Below are 25,797 nucleotides of genomic sequence, written 5' to 3'. Positions count from 1 at the left end.
GAAGTGTTCACAGAAAAGCAAGTGGGGGAAACTGAGGTAACCTTTAACTTTCACACTATCAAAGGGTTCTCCACACTCTAGTACCCAGCCTTCAAGCCCTTGCTCAGAATATCCCCAAGCCTCTCTTCAGGAGAGTACAAAGAAAAAGGGATTGTATCATTGGCAATCAATCGATCTCGATGCTGGAGCTGAACACCAGACAATGTGAATGGACTAAGCCTGATCAGGAAAAGTGGATGACTTAGGGAAGGGGAGGGGTTGGGGAAGACAACTGACAGTCCTCAAGAAGGGACTCTGTGGGAGTGGGGCTGCTCCTGGGTGTGCCCCTTCTCTCTTCTCTGGCTCCCTCAGATAAGGCCAGCAGTTGGGGCATTCTCTCTCCCAGTCTGGTGCCTGCAGCCCCGGTCCCACACTTTGGAAGCATGTCTGTCCAAGAGAACATTCTACCTCAGCAGCTCTGGCCATGGATCTCTAGGTCCCAGAAAGACTTAGCAAAGTCTGCCCTAAGTGGGGCTCCAGGAGGTAAGTAGAGGAAGGGACACCCCTGAACAGAGGGGGGTGGGGGAGAGTCAGAGTTGGGGGAAGCCTGTCCATGGCTGTGTCACTGTGTTAAATATAGACCTGATCTGAGTCCTTGATTCAGGCTGGGCAGACAGGCCAAAGGGGATCTAGCGGCATGGACATCACGGGGCACTCCCGTGGTTCCTGGACTCTGGCCTTGGTGTACAAGGCTTTCTTCCATTGGCAAGAGAGATGCTGGCTGGTTATACTTTAACCAGTGCTCAGGGCTGGTCTCATCTGAGCCAGGCCTCATGCCACTGACCGCAGCAGATAAAGCAGACCCACAGACACAGCAGGTATGCAGCAGCATGGCAGGTACTTCCGGACAGATGCTCTTCTGTGTTGGGCTGGGTCGAGCTATAGGATCTCTGGGGTCTGAAGCAGCACTGAGTGGATGCAGGGAGGTTCCCAGTCGGGAAGTCAGTGAATTGCCTCGAGCTGGTAGGAAGCAAGCAGGAGCCTTAGAAAAAGGACCTGGGGGATTCCAGGGTGCAATAGTGAGTTGCAGATTGAAGGAGACATCTGCACAGCTGAGGCTGAGTCTGTGGTGGGGAAGGTCTTGTTAGATGGGATATTAGGAACTTGAGCTTGGGCTGGAGAGATGGCTCAGAGGTTAAGAGCACAGGCTGTTCTTCCAAAGGTCCTGAATTCAATTCCCAGCAACCACATGGTGGCTCCGAACCATCTGTAATGAGATCTGGTGCCTCTTCTGGTCTGTGGGCCTACATGCAGGCAGAACACTGTATACATAATATAAATTTTAAAAAAAGAACTTGACCTTGGGGTTAGCTAGACCTAGGTCTGAATCATCTTACTTGGACCATGTATTTTATCATTTTAAAGTCTTTTTCCTTATTTGTAAAACCGGGATAGAGCACACCCAACAGCCTACTCTGTAGGACCCTTGAGACTAAAATAAGTAACGTGAGCACAGTACTCACTGAAGGAAGGCCTCACACAAACTGGAAAGGTGAACGGATGCCGCGTGCACTGACAGGAAGCACCTGGAGGACAGACAGGTGTCTGTGCAAGACCCTGAGTCCCCTTCTGCTGCAGGGCCAGCGGGCTACCTTCGACGTGCTAGTGTGGCCCAGCTGACCCAGGAGCTGGGCATGGCCTTCTTCCAGCAACAGCAGCTGCCCGCAGCTATGGCGGATACCTTCCTGGAACACCTCTGTCTCCTGGACATCGACTCAGAGCCTGTGGCTGCTCGTAGCACCAGCATCATTGCCACCATTGGTAAGCCTGCGTGGCTCAAGGTTTCTCCCTGGTTTTGCAGTTGTTGACATGGCCATTCATTCAACAAATATTTGTGAGGGTTTTTGGGGGGGGCTTATTTGATTAATGTTTTTTGAGACAAAGTCTTTCTATTCTGTAGCTCTGAGTGTTGGGCAGGCTGGCCTTAAACTCAGAGATCCACCTGCCTCTGCCTTCTGAATGCTGGGCTGGGATTAAAGACATATACCACCACACCTGTTTGAGGCTGGATTTTTGAGGCAGGGTCTCATGCAGCCTTGGGTGGTTTTAAGCTTGTTATATGGTCCATATTGTACAGTCTTATCCTTGAATTTCTAGTCTTCTATCAAGAGCTACTGCGGTGACATCACAGGTATGTGAAACCACACCCAGCTTAACTAATACTTAGAGTACCTAGAAGACAAAGTTTGGAATTGGTAATAGACCAGTAAACAAGTGGGTAAGGGCAATCTATCAGGTGGGACAGCACGTACGAAGCAATGACTTATTTTTTTTTTGTTTGTTTGTTGTTTTTTTTTGTTTTGTTTTTTCGAGACAGGGTTTCTCTGTTTTGGAGACTGTCGGTCCAGCCTGGCCTCGAACTCACAGAGATCCACCTGCCTCTGCCTCCCGAGTGCTGGGATTAAAGGCGAGCGCCACCAACACCCGGCTGAAGCAATGACTTATTAAAACATAGCTAGTTCAAAGTCTGATGCGGTGACCCTAGCTTTCAATTCCAGCACTTGGGAGGCAGAGACAGGTGGATCTCTGTAAGTTTGAGGCCAGCCTGGTCTACAGAGGGAGTTCCAGCACAGCCAGGGAAACCTTGTTTCAAAAAGACAAAAAACAACAAAATGTAGCTAGTTCAGTATGTTGGAAAGTTGTAAGTAAAGAGGAGGTGTGGTCAGGGCTATCCAGTGTCCCCCTTGAGGGCAGGAGGAAGACTACGGTTCTAAACAGGGGCAGAGGCAGCTGAGAGAAAAACCTTAGCAAAGACTAGAAAGGGAGATAGGAATAGTGGTGGGTTCGTTTCTGTAACCTCGGAGCACTGGGTGCCTAGGCAAGAGGATTGCTGAGAGGTTAAAGCCAGCTGAAGCTACAAAGTGAAATTCTGTCTCAAAGTCAAAAACCAAAAATGGGATTGGGAGTGTAGGCAGTTGATAGTGTTTTCCTCCCCTTCATGAAGTTCCCAGAATCAGATAAAACCTGGTGTGCTGCCTGGGATCCCAGCCTGGGCGGTGGAAGCTGGAGGGTCAGAGGTTCAGGGTTATCTTCAGCTATGTATCAAGTTGGAGGTTAGCCTGGGCTACATGACACTCTGAAAATAAAGGGGGAAAGAAGATGGCAAGGGGGGAAATAGCTCTGCAGATCTTTGGGGGAAGAAGTGTCCAGGCAAAGGGAAGTCACTGCCCAAAAATCAAGGTGCCCTGGAGTTGGGGCTGGAGAGATGGTTCAGCCATCAAGCACAGCTCTTCCAGAAGACCTGAGTTCAGTTCCCTAAACTCCTATTGGGCAGTTTACACCTGTCTGTAATTCTAGCTCTAAGGGAAACACATCAACTTCTCCTTACTCATGTGCACATACTCATGCTCACACACACACACAGTTTAAAAACAAACCCGAAAACAGAAAAGGCATAGCAGACATGAAGAGAATGGGGGAGGAGGGGCAGGGAACTAGAAATTGGATTCGGGGCCTTAAGAGTGGTTGGCAAGAACTCTGCCTGATTCACATCCTTAGCTTTCTTTTTACTTTTTATTTTGATATAATCTCCTTAGATTGCCCAGGCTGGCCTCAGTTCCCCTATAACTCAGACTGGCTGTCACCCTGCTTCAGCCAGGTTAGATCCTGGTACCACTGTGTGGGTGTTTGTTGGCTTTTCAGCTTGCTGATGAGGTCTCTTGTTCCATAGCCAAGGCTGGACTGGAGCTCTGCATTGTTCTGGCCCACTCCCCATTGCTGAGGAGACAGATGAGCATCGCCATTCCTGGAAATGAGATGCTGAATGAGGGCAAGGACAGGGCTGTTCCTACAGTACTTGCAGATCAGCAGCAATAGTGGATGGGTGGTAAGACATGGTCTCATTGAAAATGCAGTTTTTGAATGTTGAGCCATGGGAATAACCTGGTGGATTGAATGCCAGGTGCACATTCAACATCCAAGGACAAATGAGAGTCAGATACTCGCCTCTGGGATTGGGAGAATAATCTGGAATGGAGATATAAACTAGGAATCAGCAGCCGGTCACCATGGAATACACCTTCAATTCTAGCACTTAGGAGACTGAGGCAGGCAGATCTCTGAATTCAAAGCCAACCTGGTCTACAGAGTGAGTCCCAGGACAGCCAGAGCTACACAGAGAAACCCTGTCTCAAAAATAAATAAATAAATAAATAAATAAATAAATAAATAAAACAGGAATCAACAGAATTAGTGTGGTGGCTCATGCCTATAAGCTCCACACTGGAGAAACTGAGACCTGAGGATTGTTGTAGATTTGAGGCTAACCTGGGCTAAATAGAAACCCTATTTCAAAAATGAGTGAGAAAGGAAAAGGAAAGAAAGGTGTCATCTGTGCACAGGTTGTCTTCCAAGTATAAGGGCAGTTAAGGTCAAAGAGAAGTAAAGGTACCAATGGTGAGAGCTGAGGACCAGGCAGACACACATCACACATGCACACACACACATGCACACACACACACACACACATCTCTCCCTCTCTTTCTCTCTATTATACAGAGACACAGAGGGAGCATGACGTAGAGCAGGCCCCTTGTGTATTCCTTTAGTAGCATCACTTGAGCAAGAGGATCGAGCATTCAGACCCCAGGGACTGGTAAGATGGCTCAGCAGATAAAGACTTTTGCCACGGAGCCTGATGACCTGAGTTCAGCTCCTGGGACTCTGATGGTGGATTCTGACCACACGCACTTAGATTAAACAAGCAAAGAAAAAGAACTCAAGTCCAGCCTAGGCTATATGAGACCCTGTCTCAAGGAGAAAGAGGGTGGCATATGTAGTTCAGCAAAGAGAGTGAGTGCCTAGTGAGCTGAAGCCCTGACTTCCATCCCTGGCACTGTGTAAATTGGGCTTGGTAGAGCATACCCTTAATCCCAGCGCAGAGAGGTGAGAGCAGGAGAGTCAGAAGTCCAAGGTTACCCTCTGAAGCACAGCAAATCCAAGGCTAGCCTGGGTTACAGGAGACCCTGTCTCAGAACTATGGAAGGATGGGGGAAAGAAGGAAGGAGGAAAAACGAAGTCAGGAACAGCTCTATGGTAGAGCACTTGCCTAGCACGTAGGAGGCCCTGGGCTCCATCTTCAGTAAGGCAAGAAAAGAGGCCTGGGAAGAGGAGGGGCAGGAGGAGTATGTGTGTATCAAATGCTGCCGCTAATTCAGGCTGAGGAGGATGGAGAGTGAGCTCTGTCAGTGAGACCTCCCAGCCTTAAAACCACCTGCTTGGCCTGCCTCGTGTCTTGACCCTTCACACCCAGAGTAACCTCCACAGCTAGGCACTTAATGTCAAACCACTTGCTAACAAAGGTACCTAAGGCCGGGCGGTGGTGGCCCACGCCTTTAATCCCAGCACTTGGGAGGCAGAGGCAGGAGGATCTCTGTGAGTTCAAGACCAGCCTGGTCTACAAGAGCGAGTTCCAGGACAAAAAACAAAAACAAAGGTACCTAAGGCCTGCTTTGAGATTAAACATCCCAAACTGCCTTCCCAAGAGGGTGCGTGAGTATCAGAGTGGAAAAGGAGTAGAGGAACTTCCAGGAATGAAGGACGCCTGGGATGGGGCAGTTTCTCAGAGGGTGCTGATGGATTTGGCTGTCAGTCAGGTTTGGGAGGAACCTTATAGTGGAATCTCTATTCCCAGGGCCAGCATCTCGCTCTGTGGAACGCCTCAAGGAGATGATCAAGGCTGGGATGAACATTGCACGACTCAACTTCTCCCATGGCTCCCATGAGGTGTGGGGACGTCCTTGAGGGTGGAGCTGAAGGATGCCCCAGGTCCTGCCCACCTTCCCTTGAAATTTACGCTCTCACACCTAGTACCATGCGGAATCCATCGCCAATATCAGAGAGGCAGCTGAGAGCTTTGCAACCTCCCCACTCAGCTACAGACCTGTGGCCATCGCCCTGGACACCAAGGGACCAGAGATACGCACCGGGATCCTGCAGGGGGTGAGAAACCTGTGGGTCGGCACTGTCTGGGGCCGGAGGAGTGTTAGCGCTTTGGGGCGGGAGAAAGGGTCAGTGCTGGTCCTACCCTCATGTCTCTGGCCCCGCCCCCAGGGCCCAGAGTCGGAGGTGGAGATTGTGAAGGGCTCCCAGGTGCTGGTGACTGTGGACCCGGAGTTCCGGACACGGGGTGATGCAAACACAGTGTGGGTGGACTACCCCAATATCGCCCGGGTCCTTGCAGTGGGGAGCCGCATCTACATTGACGACGGGCTCATCTCTTTAGTAGTGCGGAAAATCGGTGCGAAAGTGCCTCCTACTCAGATTGACGCCCTAACACGGGGCACCTCCTCTTCTCTTTGGTCTGTTCTAGAACACCCACACCTTCCCCTGGCTGTGCCTACTTCCCCCACCTATTCTGGTGGTCATCACCCTCATCACGATTTGAGGCTGAGCATTTGATATCTCTTCTTGGTGTGTGTGGAGGGGGTTAGGGTTCAGAAGTCCCCGGTTCCCTGAAGCTCCAAACTTAGCATTTCCTCTACGGTGCCTACAGTGTAGTGTCACCCTTGGCAGATACTAACTCTGTCTATACCCGTAGGCCCAGAGGGGCTAGTGACCGAAGTGGAGCACGGCGGTGTCCTGGGCAGCAGGAAGGGTGTGAATTTGCCCAACGCTGAGGTGGACCTGCCTGGGCTGTCTGAGCAAGATCTCTTGGATCTGCGCTTCGGGGTGGAGCACAATGTGGACATCATCTTTGCCTCCTTCGTACGAAAAGCCAGCGATGTGGCTGCGGTCCGGGGTGCCCTGGGGCCAGAAGGAAGGGGCATCAAAATTATCAGCAAAATCGAGAACCATGAAGGCGTGAAGAAGTGAGGCTTGGTCTTTGTTCCCATCAGTCCTCTATTTCCCATTGCCCCTCTTCTGCACGCCACTCCCCAGCATCTCCTGGCTCTGCTCTAGCCTGGGTTCCTCCAACCTCCCAGGTTTGATGAAATTCTAGAGGTGAGCGACGGCATCATGGTGGCACGGGGTGACCTGGGCATTGAGATCCCAGCCGAGAAGGTTTTCTTGGCTCAGAAGATGATGATTGGACGTTGCAACCTGGCCGGCAAGCCAGTCGTTTGTGCCACACAGGTACGGAGTGAACCCTTGGGCTGTACTTCGAAGGTGCTGAGCAACCTTGGATCTACATCCTGCTGCCTAGTGTCTGGTCACAGTGACGCAGATAGAGATGACATGAACTTTCCAGGGTCTCAGCGTGAACCTGGCATTCTAAGAGGGCAGGTGTCATAGAAACAGCGTGGGCAGGGTCCCCAATCAGAATGCGCCGTCTACAGCTTTGACATCCATGGTGTCACCCAGATGCTGGAGAGCATGGTCACTAGAGCTCGACCAACTCGGGCAGAGACAAGCGACGTGGCCAACGCTGTGCTTGACGGGGCCGACTGTATCATGTTGTCTGGAGAGACGGCCAAGGGCAGCTTCCCTGTGGAGGCTGTGAAGATGCAGCACGCGGTAGGGACTCAGTCCTGGAGAGTGGATGGGCCAGGGACTCAGACGCTCTGGGACCCCACTGACTCTCCCCAACCGGGTTCACTGGTGCCTATAGATTGCCCGAGAGGCAGAGGCGGCTGTGTACCACCGCCAGTTGTTCGAGGAGCTACGACGGGCGGCGCCACTGAGCCGTGACCCTACTGAGGTCACCGCTATTGGAGCTGTGGAGGCTTCCTTCAAGTGCTGTGCTGCAGCCATCATTGTCCTAACCACAACTGGCCGGTGAGAGACTTAGTGGAAACAGGGTTTCATCACAGAGTGGCTGACAGTGTGTGATAAAAAGTATTGCTTTGGGCCAAAAAAAGAGATGGCCCCGAATGCTAGAGACCAGGAAAGGCAGCTCTTGGGTGCCCCAGGGACTCAGCAGGTGATGATCTAAGCACGTGGACTTCAGGGCATTTGGGTTCCTGGGGCTGAGGGGGTTTCACAGTGCCCAGGTGTTGCTGAAGAGCCTGGTAAAGCTGAGGATTTTCTCTCAAACTTAGCAGTGAGACCATAAGTAACTCATTCGGGCCCCACAAGCCATCTGTCTCCCCGGGTCTATGTGAGTTTGCCATTTGTCCCCCCATGGTGTGTGAAGATTAACAAGGGACATTAAGTGTCATATGGAGGATGGGTATGATATAAATACTCATAGTCTAGACAGTTTACCCTCCTTTGTTGTTTGATAGGATTTTCCTGAAACAGGGTCTCATTAGTCCCAGCTAGTCTGAAACTTACTTAGCTAAAGTAGCCCTGAACTTACCCTTCAGCTTCCATCTCCAAGAGCTGGGATTATGGGCATGTGCCACCATGTCTTGCTGTCTGGTTTTACATTTCTATTTTTTTTAAAGATTTTTTTTTTTGGTTTTTCGAGACAGGGTTTCTCTGTGGCTTTGGAGGCTGTCCTGGAACTCGCTCTGTAGACCAGGCTGGACTCGAACTCACAGAGATCCGCCTGCCTCTGCCTCCCAAGTGCTGGGATTAAAGGCGTGCGCCACCAACGCCCGGCTTTTTAAAAGATTTTTTTTAAAAGATTGTTTTTAATTATATGTGTGCATGTGGGGGGGTCGTGTGCATTTGTGTACACAAGGCCAGAAGAGAGTGTTAAATCTTCTGAAGCTAGAGTTAGAGGCATTTGTAAGCTACTTGATGTGGATGCTGGGAACCAGCTCTGGTCCTCTGGGAGAGATGTAAGTGCTCTTACGGACTGAGCCATCTCTCTAGACTGGGCTTTACATTTATTTTACGTTGTTAAAATGTGGATGGACATTTTGCCTGCACGTATGTCCTCACCACTTGCATGTCTGGTGCAAGTGGAGGCAGAAGAGGGCATCAGAGCCCCCTGGAAACGGTCTTAACAAACAATTGTTAGCCACCATATGTATGCTGCAAACTGAACCCTGGTCCTCTTCAAAAGCAGCAAGTGCTTTTAAAGGCTGAGCCACCTCTGCAGTCATGGCAGGCACTCAATACTTAGCGAGAATGCCAAAGGCTAGAAAAATATAACTCACCTGGGCAACATGGCTATTAGCGATACCTGGGACCATCATTCACACTCTTGTTTCTCGAATCAACACTCTGATGTTCTAACCATCTCCCCTCATCCAGGTCAGCTCAGCTTCTGTCTCGGTACCGACCTCGGGCGGCTGTCATTGCTGTGACTCGCTCTGCCCAGGCTGCCCGACAGGTCCACCTGTCCCGGGGAGTCTTCCCCTTGCTCTACCGTGAGCCGCCAGAGGCCATCTGGGCAGATGATGTGGATCGAAGAGTTCAATTTGGCATTGAAAGTGGTGAGCCTTGGAGATGTTGTCCTTCTGCCCCCAGCCTGGCTTCTCTCCGTGACTCAAAGGTCACGCCTATCCTCATTGTCCTCACTAAGATGGACGAGTGTCTTGGACTCTAAGCGGGGAGGTCAAGTCGAGGGGGAGGAGAGCAGAAGTGTCCCTAAGAAGTCCGCTGCTGTCTCCAACAACATAGTGGGACGTAGGAGCAAGAAGAGGTGGGAGTAAACTTTAATTTATGGTCATCATGGGGACACCTGCCCTTGTCCATTACTGTAACTGCATGGGTGCAAAGGTTTAATGCTTAGGAAAGCACTCAGCATTGCTCCACACACCGACCCTCAGACCACCAGTTCACTTTCCTTCTCTTACAGGGCAGCCTTGAGGTGGGTGGATGGTGACGGCTGACCTGGGTTCTTCACTGACTGTCACCTTTTTCTCCCCCAGGAAAGCTCCGGGGCTTCCTGCGTGGCGGTGACCTGGTGATTGTGGTGACGGGCTGGCGACCTGGTTCTGGCTATACCAACATTATGCGGGTGCTGAGCGTACCCTGAAATGCCTCTCCCCGTCCTGACCTAGTTACCCGCAACCTTCCCACACCCCCACTGCCATCTAGCTCATCCCTGTGCCACACACAGGCCCCGAATGTCTGTCCAGCCGTGCCCTGGCCAGCCAGCAGCATCAGTCGTATATCCCTGTCTCAATCCGCTCAGCTGGATTCTAAGACGCCCTGAGCCTTTAATCCCAGCCCAGCTGGGTAATTCCGTTCCTCTGGGTTCCCTATCATTAGAATGGGGGAGGTGGAAATGGAGTAATCTCGTCCAATTTCCATAGTACCATTATTTTAAAACACTTCTGTCCTCTGATGTGACCCTCATGACCATTTCCTGAGCAAAGTGCCATCTACTGAGGGCCTCAAGGCATGGAGCAGTGGAAGCCACGCTTTAGGGGAGGCTGGGGCAAACTGAGCCAGGCTGTCTGCCCACCGCCCCCTCACATACAAGGTCTCACTGTATAACTCAGCCTGGCCTCAAATTCATAGAAACCCTCCTGTTCGACCCTCCCAAAGAGTAGGGATTACAGGCATGAACCAACACACTGGACTTCAGGCAGCCTTACTTTCTTACTGACTCTACAATCTTGGAGCTGAGTTTACAAACCACTAATCTGACTGTTCTTGTGTCCACGAGCCAAATGATCCAGAAATTCTTTCACAGCCACCCCCCCCCATAGATCAGAGGCAAAAAAAAAAATCTTTTTTTTTTTTTTTGGTTTTTATGAGACAGGGTTTATCTGTATTGTTTTGGAGGCTTTCAGTCCAACCTGGCCTCGAACTCACAGAGATCCGCCTGCCTCTGCCTCCCGAGTGAAAAAGTCTTTTTTTTAAACCCAAATTGTTTAGGTGCAATTATAAAAATAACTTCCACAGCCGGGCGTTGGTGGCGCACGCCTTTAATCCCAGCACTCGGGAGGCAGAGGCAGGTGGATCTCTGTGAGTTCGAGGCCAGCCTGGTCTACAAAGCAAGTTCCAGGACAGCCTCCAAGACAATACAGAGAAACCCGGTCTCGAAAAACCAAAAAAAAAAAAAAAAAAAAAAAAACACTTCCACAGGCCAGGAATCCCAGAATTCCTGGACCCAGGAGAAAAGGAGACGTGTGGTTCTGCCCTCAGCTCCAATGCTATCGTGTAGGGAACTGAGGAATCAGGGGTGCTGCTGGCCTGCCCTTGCTAGGTTTGGAGACCCCAGGCACGCCTCTTCTGAACCAACAGCAAGCCCTGCTGAGGGGACAAGAAACAAGTGCAGCCCTCCCCTCAACCTGTCACCCCCTCTCCACTACCTCACTACGTGTCTGAGGACTGTTGCTGATGGCATTGTGCAAGGACCACAGAGATGTCCTTCTGTCTCTCAGCTTCCCTACCAGGAGGAGGGGGGACAGATGAAGGAATGAGTAACAAAATGAATTAAGTCCAATTAGCAAATGAATAAATAAAATTAATAAATGACTGAATAAATAAGACAGAGGGAAAGATAAAGGTCACATGAGGATCCAGCCCCGTGCCCCCCTCCAGGGGGGAGTTAGGCTGGCACAGTTGCTAAAGGGATGCCAAGTATCCCTTAGCTTTAAGGGGAGTGCCGCTGAGGCAGGGAGCACAGTGAAGAGCAGTTTCTAGTTTACAAAGGCAGAGCTACCACACGGGAGCCGTGGAGGGCACGCTACAGTGGGCAGACGTGTTCTCAGTGTAGGCGAGGACGGCCCACAGGCGGTGGTACTCAGGACCTAGACACGTGTTGGTTGTAATAGATAATTGACAGTATCCAGCTATGAAGATAAGACACAGTGGGCAGAACCTGCAGGGTCACTGACAGGGAGACAGCTATCTAGTCGGCAGTGATGGTGGCAGCAAGAACATTTGTGTTTAGTAAAGGCAGGGTTGTGGGCCCGTGCCTGCACCTGGCAGGATGGAGGCCGGGGGATTCCCTTGTGAGCGGGCTTTGAGTCACTTCTACTTGGCAGTGGAGAAACACAGTACCCAGAACAAAGCCTTGAACATGGTAGGCACTGGGTACCTATGAGAGATGGGACATGATTAGGATGAAGAGACTGCAGCTGCTTGAGTTGAGGCTGCAGAACAGCTTCATGGTAATAAAGGGCAGTATGTTAGATCCTGTCAGCCTTCCCCAAGTGCCTCCCCCCCGCAGGCACGTATTACCTACCACATGCCAATAGCTAAGGCCAGTGCAACCTAGGATTTCACATGTTGGCAGAAATTTGGGGACCTCTGAGGGTAACTGGCTCAGGCACTGATGGCCTGGGCGACTGGACTGTCCCTGGAGGTTTGGCCAGGAGCCCAGAGGTGGGCAGGCGCTCACTTCCAGAGCCCTTGCGCCCGGGAGAGCCATCACCTGTTGCTCGCTGAGGCAGAGAAGGTTGAGAGGCAGAGAGTGGGCGGCCACGAGGTCCTAGCCTCCTACCACCTCCTCCTGGGGGAGGGCCCAGCAGGGACACCTGGGAACGCCCTGCCCGGGATAGGCTGGCATGGAGGGTTCGGGCCGGTGGAGCAGGCAGGCGAGACGTGGACGCCCAGGGTCCTCGGGCCAGCAGAGGACCCGCTCGGACAGGCACCAGTGGGGAGGCTGGGGAGCCTGCTGAGCGTCTAGCAGATCGAGCAAGGAGGGCCACTGGAGAGTCCGGGGAGAGGGGCAGAGGGCCTCGCTGGTGAGTCAGGGCTATGGCCACGTTGGAAGTCACAGCAGCTGCCTGCAGAGGCGCATGCACCAGTGGTTCCCACAGCACTGGCTTTCCACTGAGTCGAGCTCCTGTGCCAGGAGCCAGGCCCCTAATACCACGAGCCATGTCTCTGTCGTGCTGTACCAAATGCTGCTCCATGACACCACCGCTGCTGCCTGGACTTGGCTCAGAGCGTTTCCGCTGCAATATCGAATTCTTTTTGCCTACAAGTTGTCCCAGGACCAAGAAGTTAGGAAAGGAAAGGACTCTAAGATGGAGGTTGGAAAGCAGAGTGTAGGCTGAGGAGTAGGGGGTGGGGAGTCAGAAGTAGATAGAGAAGAGGCTGGAAAATGGCATCAGTCAAACAGCTGAGGCTAAGGACTGGTGCTCGGGAGGACTTGGGGAAGCAAGGTCTGGGGAGACGTATCCGTGGCTATGGCTTGCTAGAGGTAAGAATAATAACAGCACTGAAACCCGCTGGAGGCATGGGCTGGGGTATAGTGCCAAAGCTCTAGAGCTGGGCTCCTTGCTAAGGAAACGAGGAGAGACCCAGCCCAGACCCAGAGCAGACAGAGTAAAGAGGCCTCACCGATGCGGCGAAGCCGGTCCATGGCCACAGTCTCAAAAGCCCGGCGCATCATTGGGAACTCCTCAAGCACCGCATTGAAGTGGTCCACGCTGAGTGAGTACAGGCGGCAATAGGTGTCAGCCCTTACACTGGCCGTTCTGCGGCCCCGGGTCAGTAGGCAGATCTCTGCAAAAGTTAGGAAGACCTCAGGACCCCTGTCCCCAGAGCTCCCTCCCACTAGGCCTGCAGCAGCTAACCCAGCACTCTCAGATTGGTCCCTAGACTTGGGAGAAAGTAATGATTACCTGGTGTAAGGTCCCTAACTGCTCCAAGCACTGTCTCCAGACCTGCACATCTGGAAGGCTGCTCCCTGACTTTTTCATTCTCTCCAAACTAAGGCAGCAAGCAGGTCTGCGAGCCCCAGATGCTCTATTCCACATTAACTCCAATCCCAGCCCCGTCTCAGGGCATCCCCTACCCTCCTGCCCTGAGTAAAGACCTGGAGGAGAAAAACAGGCTGGACAGACACAAAGCACAGCTGAGGGGGCTTGAAGGTGGCGGCTGGCTAGGCGGCTGGCAGGTCGCATGAGCCTCAAGACACTGGGTGTCAGTCGGGGCTGTGTCCCTGGAAGCTCCACCAAGCTTAAGTCTGTTTCATTCCTAGCTTTCCCTCAACTCACACGATCCTTGCATTTTGGTAGTTAATAATCCTACAGGGCTGTTGGCCCAGTAGCTTGCAGCCTGGCCATGCACTGGACTCCCCTGAGAGAAAAATGAAATACAAAAGCACCTGCCAGGTGAGGTGGTGCATACCTTTAATCCCAGCATTTGGGAGGCAGGGCAGGAGGACCTCTGTAAGAATGAGGCCAGTTTGGTCTACATATCAAGTTCCAGGACAGCTAGGGCTACATAATAGAGAGACCTGGCAATCCATCCATCCATCCATCCAAATAGAACAGAGAGCCTCAGGCCCCAGCTCAGACTCGCTGAGAAGGCCTGGGGAAGGGCTGCTCTGTGACTCTGCAGCACAAACAGGTGAGGCCCTGATCCTAGGGGCAACTGCATGCTGTCCAATGCTCATGACCCCCCACCTTCCCCAAAGCCCGCTGACCCCCAAAGTAGGATCCATCAGTGAGGCGAGTGTCCCGGGCGCCCCGTGCCAGCACACTGAGCAGCCCGTGCTGGATGAAGTACATCTTCCTGCCCACGGAGCCCTCACGCACCACCAGGTCCCCCGGCTGGAAGACCTCAAAGCGGAGCTTGGTGAGCACTGCAGTGACGAAGCTGGGGTCAGCGTGGGCAAACAGCGGCATGTGGGCCACCAGGCCCCGGCAGGTGAAGTTAATAATCTCCTGGACACGGGAGGGGCCTATCAGGCAGGCTTCGCCCCCTGCCGGAAGATGCCCCCACCAAGCTCATCTGTCTCCAGGAACCCCATCCATCCTGTCAAGATCGGCCAATGGGCGGGGAGGCTACGGCAGGAATGAGGACCTCCCTGAGAACCTGCCTTCACTGCAGTCCCTCTTCATACGGCCTTCACTGCCGTAAGGCCTTCCACAGAAAGCCACCGCCCCTCAAATACTCGGCCTCCCGCAGGGCCATCTGTAGACCTCAGGTCCTACAGGAACTCATGATAAGCACCCCCTTGCAACCCAGGCACCTCCGAAGCCCAGGTCCCTGAAGAGCCCTTCCCACAAGGTCCAGCCTGGCCCCACCTCCCGAAGCGGCTCGCTCAGCTCCCCCAGGATGCTCTCTTCATCGAACATCTTGCCTTGGTAGCGGTGCTCGTAGTACTCATGGATGCGCTGCCGGGTGTCAGGCGGCAGCTTGTGGAAGGACATGTACTGCTCCACCTGCTTGTACTGAAGAGGCAACACCAGTCGCCGGGGGAAGAGGACACGGAAACGTACAGAAAGTCACAGACACAAGTCTGGCCCAGAGGTGATAAACAAGGTATACGCACGTAGGTGTCCACAGAGCCACGGAGGACACAGGGATGATGGCAGGGAAGACACAGCAGGTGCAGAAAACCCCAGTGTGGACAGAGGCACGGGGACAGACACAGAAGGGTTTCACACAGGAGTATGGGACAGATGGACACGAGGTAGGAAAGGACAAAGGGCCCCACCAGGACACACTCTCTATCACTTCTCCACACCCCACCCCTCCCCGCTCTTGTCCCTACTGACCTTTTCCTGGTACTGTCGCCGGGAAGAGTCCAGGGACTGGATGAGTGCGGTGGCGTGACCGATGAACATGGCGTAGCAGGTGGCCCCCACAATCATGCTGAGCATGGTGAGCCAGACGTCAGGCATGCCCACGGGTGCCTGCTGCCCATAGCCAATGCACAGCATGTGACTCATGGCCTTGAACAGGGCATGAGAATACTGGCGGCCCCACGAGTAGTTCTGGGGGACAGAGTATGTTGCAGAACAGGGCATAGGCCCCTTAGAGTTTCATTCTCCACTGGCCCCCTTTTCTCCCTTGCCTACCTCTTTCTACTTCAGCCCTTCCTCTCAGCCGTCACTTGCTTAGCGTGGAGTTCCCAAAGTAAAAGGGGCCTCTTCTGTGCCTCTTTGTTTCTGTCTGGGTTTCCTTCTCGGCCTGTTCCTTCCGACATACAAGCACTTCCTCTTTCTAGGTTTCCTCCCCCAGTCCTATCTCCCCCTGTCAACTCCCTGAATCATCTCCCACCTCCTGCTCCCTGTGGTTACTCCCGTCGTTCAGGCAGAAGAGCCCTTAAGAGACCCAGGAGTACCAGAGCTGGGGGGCTTCTCACCACCATGCGGTTCATGGAGACCCAGCAGTCGGAAGGGAAGTCCTGGAGCATAGGGACCAGGAACTGCAGACAACCATCCCAGTGACACAGCAACAGCATCATCCCAATGAGGTTGAAGATTCGAACCACCGCACTGGCCAGGTCATAGGTCATGTGAAAGATCTGAGGAGTCCAAGCAAGCACTGCTGTGTTTAGGAGCCCCCTTTGCATGGGTGCCGGCCCTGCCGATCCCCCTTGAACCTTGTCTCCCTTTCTCAGTCTCTCTGAATTAATTTTTAAAAAAGTAGCTATTAACCTGTCCTGGTTTCAAGTGCATGGAACTCCTGTTGCTAGGGGAACTGAGGCAGGAGGAGCAGAAGTTTAAGGCCAGCCTAGGAAACTTTTTTTCTTTCAAATTTTAAAAAACTTTAAGCAAGGTATAGTGGTGGCACACTCCTTTAATCCCAGCACTTGGGAGGTAGAAGCAGGTGGATCTCTGAGTTCGAGACCAGCCTGGTCTACAGAATGAGTCCAGGATAGCCAGGGCTACATTGTCTCAAAAAAGTTTATGTATGTGGTGGGTGTTTTGTCTACTTACATGTCTGTGTATGGTATGCCTGCCTGGTGCCCTTGAAGATCAGAGGGTGTGTGACCCCCTGGAACCAGAGTTACAGACAGTTGAGAGCCAGCATGTAAGAGGAAACTGAAATGAAATTGAACCTGGGTACCCTGGAAGAACAATAATGCTCTTAACTGCTGAGCCATCTCTCCAGCCCCCAGCCTGGGGAACTTAGTAAGATCCTATCTCAAAATAAAAGTAAGGGCTGGAGAGATGACTCAACAGTTAAGAGCACTGGTTGTGCTGGGCGTTGGTGGCGCACGCCTTCAATCCCAGCACTCGGGAGGCAGAGGCAGGCGGATCTCTGTGAGTTCGAGGACAGCCTGGTCTACAGAGGGAGTTCCAAGACAGCCTCCAAAGCAATACAGAGAAACCCTGTCTCAAAAAAAAAAAAAAAAAAAAAGCACTGGTTGCTCTTCCAGAGGACCCTGAGTTTGATTCCCAGCCCCCACATGGTGGCTCACAATTCCAGTCTAACTCCACAGGCACCAGGCACATATATTATACAGAGACATATGTATAAATAACAAATAATCCTAAAACAAATAAATAAAAAGTAAAAGGGGACTGGGGATATGACCCAGGGGCAAAGCACTTGCCTAGCATATGTGAGGGCCTAGGTCCAATCGGCAGTAAGGCATGGAGGTATGAGGGGCCATTATTTATTTGTATAGGACCTTATGACACATGGTTGCTATTGTCATCTTTTCTGCAGAGAGACTGAAGCCAACTCTGTGCCTAGAACTAAACAGTGTCGAGGCTGAGATTCAGAGACCTAGATTGCACAAGCAGCCCTGCTATAGGCTGGAAAACAGGAAAGTGCATTCACAGTGTAACGTCTTTAGGACAAGGGTTAACACCAGCATCCCTCTTCCAATAGCATTAAAGATAACAGATACTTTCTGGTGGTAGTTCACCCAGGAATTAAGGCAGGAGGACTGTCAGAAGACCAACGCGAGCCTGGGCTCTAGTATGAGAGCCTGTCTCAGAAAGTTGAAACTAAAACAAAACAAAACAAAACAAAACAAAACAAAACAAAAAGCCAGCTACCTCCTGGGAATGCACTATGCGCGGATGAGTTTCTCAGGGGTCACACATATTAGCTCTAACCAAATTATAAGCAAATATACCAACCAAGGGCAGTCCATCTGGTACTGTCCCCTTAGCAAGAGACAATGAGATGGCACAGTCACACTGAGCCTCTGAACTCTGTTGCCTGAAGAGGCACCTTCTTTCCATACTAAATCCTCTCAAGTGTTTGCTCTGTGCTGGGTACGCTAAGACGCTCCACCTCTCTGAATGCCCACCCTCACCTAGACCTCCTCCGTGAACCCTCCTCCTTCTGCCCCGGCTTCTCCCCTACCAACTTTGCAAAGACTTCACCCATATTCCCCACCCCATAAAGTCACCAGTTATCAGACTCCACCCATAGCACCCCCCAGCCCACCTCCCCACCCCACCTCCTCCCATTGGTGTATGTAGCGGATGAGGCGGGAGAGGCGGAGCAGTCGCAGCAGGCTAAGGATCTTGGTGAATCTGACGATGCGCAGGGCCCGAGCTGTTTTGTAGACCTCCGCATCTAGCCGTGGCTCCAACTCCACTACTAGGAAGATGTAATCCACAGGAATGGAGGAGATCAGGTCAACCAGGAACCAGGTGCGTAGGTAACGTGTGCGAATGGCCCTTGGCGCCAGCAGGATCTCAGCACCTTCCTCCACCACGATGCCAGTTCGGAAGTTGAGCACCAGATCCAGCAGGAAGAAAGTGTCAGAGAGGACATTGAAGACGATCCAAGGTGGGGAGTTCTCCTCCTTGAAGAAAGTGATGCCCACAGGCAATACTATGAGGTTCCCCACCATCAGCAGCAGCATGATCAGATCCCAGTAAAACCTAAAGTAGGTACAGGATGGAGAGCAAGATCCTGTCATACTCTGTCAGCGGCTAGATTAACAAATCGTCTGATACAGCTAAGAGTGGTCAAGAGGGTCTGGAGAGATGACTCAGAGGTTAAGAGGACCGGCTGCTCTTCCAGAGGCCCTGAGTTCAATTCCCAGCACCCACATGGTGGCTCACAACCATCTGTAATGAGATCTAGTGCCCTCTTCTGATGTGCAGACATACATGCAGACAGAATACGGTGTACATAATAAATAAATCTTAGAATACAAAATCACAAAATGGTCACTTAAATCCACTAAGAGTGGAAACTGGAATCATTTGGGTGATTTAGAAGAGTTAATATCTGTACTCCCTACAACTCTGTTCCCTTGTATATAAGCACCCAATGGGAACATGCTTTCTAGGAAATATAACCAGTAATGTCTATAGCAGGATTAAATTGGGAACGACTCAGACGTCTACCAGTAGAAAGTGGAGTGGACAAGAGAAATAGTTCAGCAGGTAAGAACACTGGTTGCTCTTGCTGAGGACCTGAGTTCAATTCCCAGCACCCACTTGGCAGCTCACAACCATGTGTAACTCCAGTTCCAGGGGATTCCATGCTGTCTTCCAGCTCTCAGGGCACCAGGAAAACAGAGGGTACACAAAAATACATACAGTGAAACAAACACATATAGAAAAAATAAATAAAAATTAAAAAAATAATACGTGTAGGTAAATAAGGCATCATACAGAGGTAAATACCCACTGCCTGGAATGCTGTACAGCAGCATAAATGGGTCTCATATTTGGAAAAAAAAAGGAGAAAGAGAGATTTATCTTTAGTGTGTGTGTGTGTGTGCTGCCCTCACATATGTAAGTACACCATGGGTGTGCAGGGCTCACAGAAGTCAGAAGACAGCATCATGTCCCTGGGAACTACAGTTACACAAAGTTGTGAGCCACCACGTGGTGCTGGGAACCAAACCTAGATCCTCTACAAGAGTAGCCAGTACTTTTTAAAAAGATAATTAATTTTTTTTTCTTGAAAAGAGATTTTTTTTTTGTACAACATTCTGATCGTGGGTTCCCCTTCCTCAACTCCTCCCAGGCCCCTCTTCTCCTCCTCACCCACCCAAATCCATACCTTTCCTTCTCTCACTCATTAGAAAACAACTTCAAAAAATCAGAATAGGACAAAACAAGCAAGCAGGAAAAAAGGGCCAAAGAAAAAGTACAAGAAATACATACACACATGTGAAATACACTCACACACCAAACACCCATAAAAAACAAAATCAGAAACCACAATATATAAGCAAAAGATCTGTGAGGTTAAAAAGAATGCCAGGACAAAGCATTATGAGACAAAACCCCTCCAAAAATACCACTGAATTGTTTTTGTGGTGTTTATCTACTGCCCTTAAGGGTTATAAACCCAGTGAGACACTGGAGAACATGCTTCCTCTCTGAGAGGTTATTAAGTGGAGATGGCTTCTGGGTTAGGGATGGGTTCTTGAGTCCACTTCCCCTATTAATTCTGGGCCCCCATCTGGCTAGACCTGTGCAGGCCTCAAGCACGCTGCCAGTCTTGGTGAGTTCACGGGTAAGCACTCCCTGCAGGGTCTGGAGGGCCTTGCGGCCTGGTGTCCTCCAGCCCCACCGGCTCTATACTCTTTCCGCCTCTCTTGCACAGTTCCCTGAGTCCTAAGGGAAGGACTGAGTATTCCAGGGCTCTCGCTCTCTACATTGTCCAAGTGATGTTCTCTGTTCCCACACACTACAGGAGACAGCTTTTCTGATGGTGGCTGATCAAGATAATGGTCAAAGAATGCAGTGGTTTGAATAAGAAGGGTTCCCCTAGCTTCATTACTAGGGAGTAGGACTGCTAGAAAGGATTAGAAAGATAAGGAGGTGTGGCTTTGTTGCAGTAGGTGTGGCCCTGTTGAAGGAAGTGTGTCGCTGGAGGTGGGCTTTGAGGTCTCAAAAGCCCGTGGCAGGCCCAGCTTCTCCTTTTGGGTCTCAACCTGTGAATCAGGATGTAGCTCTCAGATACTGCTCCAGCATGGCACTCACTGCTGTGACATAATGGTCTAAGCCTTTGAAACTGTAAGCAAGCCCCCAATTAAATGTTTCTTTTATAAGAGTTTCCTTGGTCAAGGTGTCTCTTCACAGCCATGCAACAGTAACTAAGAGAATGAGTATAGCTGGGTGTTGTTAAGAATCATTTTATTGCCAGGCACATCAGCAATGGAGAAGGCAGGTCTCCATTGTGGAACAGAGGGCTTGTAGCAGGGTTGGTATTTACATTTCTCATATGGTAACACGCAAGAGTACCTTTCAGTACCGTGAACACTAGTCAGGAGGAGTGAGCAGCCAGAGCTCTTAACCACCCAGCCATCTCTCCAGCCCTCGACTCCCTCACTTTTGAAATTGAGCAAAAGAAGCAAGAGACAGAGGGTACAAATTAGATGATTCCTTGTATACAAAGCTCCGAAGCGGACAAAACTAAACTCGTATATATTGGTTTGGGAGTCAGAGAAAAGTAGTGAAACTATTTTTTATTTTTATTTATTTATTTATTTTGGTGTTTTCGAGACAGGGTTTCTCTGTGGCTTTGGAGGCTGTCCTGGAACTAGCTCTTGTAGACCAGGCTGGTCTCGAACTCACAGAGATCCGCCTGCCTCTGCCTCCCAAGTGCTGAGATTAAAGGCATGCGCCACCAACGCCCAGCTGAAACTATTTTTAAAGTCTTTTTATTTTACTGATAAGTTTTTTAGTGCGTCTGTGTGTGCATGTGGAGGTCAGGGGACAGGTTTGTGAAGTCCATTCTCATCTCTGGGAGTTGGATTCAGATGTCCAGGGCTGTGCAGCAAGCATCTTTACTGCTCTGTCTTACTGCCTTTCTATTTTATGGTAAAATTATTTCTATTGTGTAATACTATTTCCTTTATAAGTTAGAATCAAAAGACAAAAACAATGGTCCAAATGATCAAGTAGGCAGATTATGAAAATCCCCAAAGCTCCCAAATAGAGAAAGGGGGGAAAAACACAAGAAAATCCAAGTTCACATATGAAGGTTAGAGGACAACTTGTAGAAATTAGCACTCCCCTTCCACCATGCAGGTCCCTGGAACTGTACTTAGGCTGTCAATCTTGTTGGCATGTGCAGTACCACAAAAATTAGAATACAGGAATAAAGGTGTAATTCAGTGGTAAACTGTATCCTTAGCATATTTGAGGATCTAGTTTCAATTCCCAGAATATTTCATTCACCTATGAAAAGTGAGAATAGTGGATTTGAGATAAGAAGGTGAGATTATATAGTGGGACTTATGCTGTACTGTGGATATGTACAACCTCTTAAGATGATAGTTGTGACATGAGTTTGCTTTATGGCACTCACATATATGAGTATCTTCACCTCTGTAAACTGCCAGGCTTGGTTAGACAAACCTGTCTATAGTCCAAGGCAGGAGATCACAAGTTCAAGGTTTATTTGGAATACAGAGAAAACTGAAGGCCAATTTAGGCAACTTAATGAGACTCTATATCAAAATAAAAAGAAACCAGCAAGATGACTCAGAAGATAAAGGAACTTGTTGTCAAGTTTGACAACCTGAGTTCAATCCCTCAAACCCACATAGGGAAATGAGAATGCGCGCGCGCGCGCGCACACACACACACACACACACACACACTCTCTCTCTCTCTAAATAAATAAATAAATAAATAAATAAATGTTTTTTAAAAGTTTAAAAGTGAGCTCGGATGAATGTTGTCATTAAAAAAATTAACTATCTTCCAGGAGAGCCTCCAAAACAATACAGAGAAACCCTGTCTCGAAAAACCAAAAAAAAAAAAAAATTAACTATCATGCATGATGTTTTAGGTTAAATCCCACATACTCCTAACCAAAACAACAATACCAGAAAACTATGCCAGCTGGTTGGCACACTGTCTACTGTGCAAACACGAGGAACTGAGTTTGATCCCTGGCATAAACATAAAAAGAAGGTGCAGTGTGCATCTATAACCCAGTGTTGAGGGGACAGGTGGGTCCCCGGAACTCCCTGGCTGGCCAGACAACCTGACTGAGTCTATGTTCTGTGAGAGACATTCTCAAGGAGAAAAATAAAATAGTGAAGAACCATTGAGGGAGAAACCCAATGCTGTCACCTACACATGCACACAAAAACACATCACACAAGTTGCAGAACTGGCTCAGTGGTTAAAGGCATTTAATGCCCTTGCCGAAGTCCCAGGTTCAGTTCCCAGAGCCCTTGTGGTAATTCACAATCACCTGTAATTCTAATTCCAGGAGATCTTCCCTCCTTCTTCTGACAGCCTCAGCCACCGACTTCACATGACACAGACACATATGCAGGCAAAACACTCGTACACATGAAATAAATCTAAATTTTTTCAAAAAGTAAACATGCACACAGCCGCACCCCCCATCCAGATACATATATCACACACAATGCACCAATATTGGTTGTAAACTTTTTAAAACTAAGCACCCTCAGCCGATCTCACTGGGCTGTTGGGTGATTTTTCAGAGACAATGGACATGACAATGCTGTATGAACAGCAGCTGTTATTATGGTTCATCCACTCTTTATATCCAGATGTCTAAGGATGGCGGCTGCCTCTCCCTTCTCCAGCTCTGTCTATTTCCAGTCTGAGCTGTCCTGCCCTCCACTGTCTTCCCCACGCCACCCCCTCCCCAGCACAGCTAGCACCGGGTCTGTCTCTCTGTGGATGGGGAACTGCCGCCGGTGGCCAGCGGGGACTGGGCAATCCTGCACTCGTCTAAACTGGGCTTTTCAGGGACTCCCATCCCCTCCACAGCACTCAGATGGCTGTGCTCCAAGAGGATTTTCCAGGAGATTCCAAGGCAGGGTGGCTTGAGATGTGCACTCCTCCCTCGTCTAGGCTGCCTGCGCATGCTGGGACTCTGACTGAGACAGACAAGGGCAAGCTACATTGCTTCAGAAGAGGCTGTGTAGATAGGAAGTCAGGAGGGAAAAACATCACTGGAGCACTCATGATGGTTTCAGGTCGAGGACACATCTAATCCCAGCACAAGTCCCACACAGTCCCTTTAGATTCTGATTGCAAATCCTTCCAATCCCTGGAAGAGCTCGGTGGTTTCCCAAGTCTGGCCCAGCCCTGGAAGCCCCTCATGCTTAGTGCTTCCACTCAGTAGCAAACCCTTGATGTTTATTCCTCTCTTTCCACAGCTGCTGAGGAGAAATCTTGCATTGTGAGACACTGGCAGAGAGGAGGCAAAGGTCTGCCTTGCTCTCACAGCATCTTCACAGCCTGACTCACAGGCAGTCACAAGCCCAGCGGGTGATGCCGTAGAGGATGGGAAGCAGCTATGAGGGGGTACGGCTCCTGGGGATGTGTCTGAGGGTGATCGGGGTGGAGGAGGAAATCTGCCGCGGTGCAGGACAGTGAGAAAGTGGAAAGGACAGTGAGAACTGGAGGGGTGTTTACAGGGAGTGGATATCCGAGGATGGACGACACTGTCTGGGGTCTCCAATTGTGTTCCCGGGCTCCAGGGGCACACCCCATTTCTTCATCTAAAACCTGTCCTTCAGCGTCCCCAAGGACAGGGCGGCCTTTCTCCCCTAGCGACCTTGATGTAGACTACAGCCTGAAGGGGACTGTGAAATGGCTACACCCCCCACTCTCTGTCCCTTTTTCTATGGGAAACGCCTGGGCGGAGGCCGAGCCCCTGCTCTGAGTACCGGCCCCGCCCCGCCCCATCCCGCCTTCAGCACCACGGACAGCAAACAGCGCGGCGGGCCGGACTGACCCCGGTCACTCTCCAGCATTCGTTCCCAGCTTCCCTTTGTAGCTCAGTGTCCCTAATGTGTTCTGCTGAACGCGGCAAGTGCCTGGTGTGTGGGTAAAGCGTGGTAGAGACCGGAGCTGGGCTTCTCCCGCAGGTCTCCCGGCTTTGGGTATGATAAAATTCCCCACACCTCCAGAAAACAGTCCTGGAGGAGGCAAGGTTTCCAAACTCCTACAGTCTCTGTGGTCCAGGTGGGTTCCTGCACCGGGAAAACCAAAGTCCCTGGAGATTCTCTGATGTCTCCCTAACCGGACTAAACACAGAGGACCCCGGGGTAACCCGCCTAGGAATTCCCAGGCTGGGTCGGAGGAGGTGACTCTGCAGCCCCACCCGGCCGGTAGCACTGGTGTCCCTCGCCCTCCCCGCGGAGCCCCCCGTACCGGAAGTCGCTGTAGGGGTGGATGATCCAGGCCCCGGCGGACTTCACCCTCTCCTGCTCGATTTCCACCGCTTTGTGGCTGCCGAAGACCCGGAGAGAGAACTTGTTGACGGTCGGCTGCAGTAGCGTCCCGAGCTGCCGCCTCTTCGGCTCGGGCGCGGACTCGGGGACCCCACCTGAGGCCGCGCGGGCCTGGGCGGGAGCCGCGGGAGGCGTCTCGCGCGCCGGGGTCGCCGTTTCGCCGGGCCCCGCCGCCGGCCGCGCCTCCTCCTCCATGACCTCCCTCACTCGAAGGACCTTCCCAACGGGTCTATGGCCATGACGGGCGCGCTGGTGCCTGGGAGCCCAGCCAGGCACTCCAGCTTCCGACCGGCGTGCGCCCGGGGCGCAGGGGGCGTGTGCAGGCGACAGACGTGCGGGCGGACGGGCGGGCGCTGCGCCCCCTGGTGAGGGCTGCGCGAGACCTGGCAGGGCGGGCCGCCGGCTCAGCTGCAGCCCACACCCCCAGGGAGGGAGTGGCCTAGGGGTGCGGAGGGGGCCGGGGGGCGGCACCTCCCTTCTGGAGGCGGGAAACTCAGTGGGCCTTATGCAGTCCGTGAATCTCCCGATTCTTCTTCGCCATCCTTGTTCTTTCTCATCACTCTCCTAGGTGTCTTCCTCCTCCTGAGAGCCTCTAAACTACTTTCCGTCGTATGTTATTCCTAGTTCATTAAGTCAACCTTTGTCGAATGCCGCTCACTAACTGTACTGAGGATACAAAAATTAGCACAGAAATCTTAGATATTAAGCCAATGGTTCATCTGCTTAAACAGATCAACAAACATGAAAATCCCATACTACGTGCCATCAAGAGCCAAACATCTCTGCTTCTTCCCTTTGTTTCATCTGACTGCCACCGCCTTAGAAAAGCCCTCAGCATCTCCAACTAAATTATTTTAGAAAGTTTATGTTTTGTTTGATGTGGGTTGTAGCTCAGCTGGCTTGAACTTCTGGTCTTCGTGCCTCTACCTTTCAAGAGCTGGAATTACAAGTGTGTGCCACTAATCTTGTTTCAGACGTTTTAAATCATCTTTTGTTTTGTTTTGTTTTTGTTTTTTGTTTTTCGAGACAGGGTTTCTCTGTAGCTTTGGAGGCTGTCCTGGAACTCACTTTGTAGACCAGGCTGGCCTCGAACTCACAGAGATCCGCCTGCCTCTGCCTCC

General features: G+C 51.1%; 2 protein-coding genes across 3 annotated transcripts; one reads left to right on the top strand and one right to left on the bottom strand.

Moving 5' to 3' along the window:
* The first annotated feature begins 805 nt into the window (after window positions 1-805).
* Pklr (pyruvate kinase L/R) lies at window positions 806-10,162 on the top strand. 2 transcript variants are annotated; one of them, XM_013120653.2, is made up of 11 exons: window positions 806-857; window positions 1,618-1,800; window positions 5,672-5,763; window positions 5,848-5,979; window positions 6,091-6,277; window positions 6,578-6,848; window positions 6,963-7,113; window positions 7,342-7,494; window positions 7,589-7,755; window positions 9,124-9,305; window positions 9,744-10,162. In XM_013120653.2, exons 2-11 carry the CDS (start codon window positions 1,674-1,676, stop codon window positions 9,848-9,850), a joined length of 1,569 nt encoding a protein of 522 aa, XP_012976107.1. In that variant the 5' UTR covers window positions 806-857; window positions 1,618-1,673; the 3' UTR covers window positions 9,851-10,162. The 2 variants fall into 2 exon arrangements, with proteins under 2 accessions (XP_012976107.1, XP_012976106.1); XM_013120652.2 differs by having other exon boundaries at window positions 833-876.
* Window positions 10,163-11,269: 1,107 nt separating this feature from the next.
* Hcn3 (hyperpolarization activated cyclic nucleotide gated potassium channel 3) lies at window positions 11,270-25,019 on the bottom strand. The gene is made up of 8 exons (XM_005080143.4): window positions 24,597-25,019; window positions 17,933-18,362; window positions 15,875-16,036; window positions 15,285-15,503; window positions 14,811-14,957; window positions 14,207-14,447; window positions 13,117-13,281; window positions 11,270-12,751 (listed from the first exon to the last, which is right to left on the bottom strand). The coding sequence occupies exons 1-8, from the start codon at window positions 24,869-24,871 to the stop codon at window positions 12,051-12,053; spliced, it is 2,340 nt and encodes a 779-aa protein (XP_005080200.1). The 5' UTR covers window positions 24,872-25,019; the 3' UTR covers window positions 11,270-12,050.
* Between the last annotated feature and the right edge of the window lie 778 nt (window positions 25,020-25,797).

This window comes from Mesocricetus auratus, unplaced genomic scaffold (genome assembly GCF_017639785.1).
Source record: "Mesocricetus auratus isolate SY011 unplaced genomic scaffold, BCM_Maur_2.0 Super-Scaffold_100009, whole genome shotgun sequence".
Taxonomy (NCBI): Eukaryota; Metazoa; Chordata; class Mammalia; order Rodentia; family Cricetidae; genus Mesocricetus; species Mesocricetus auratus.
Note: the sequence above shows the minus strand (reverse complement) of the source record. Positions and strands in the feature narration are given on the sequence as shown.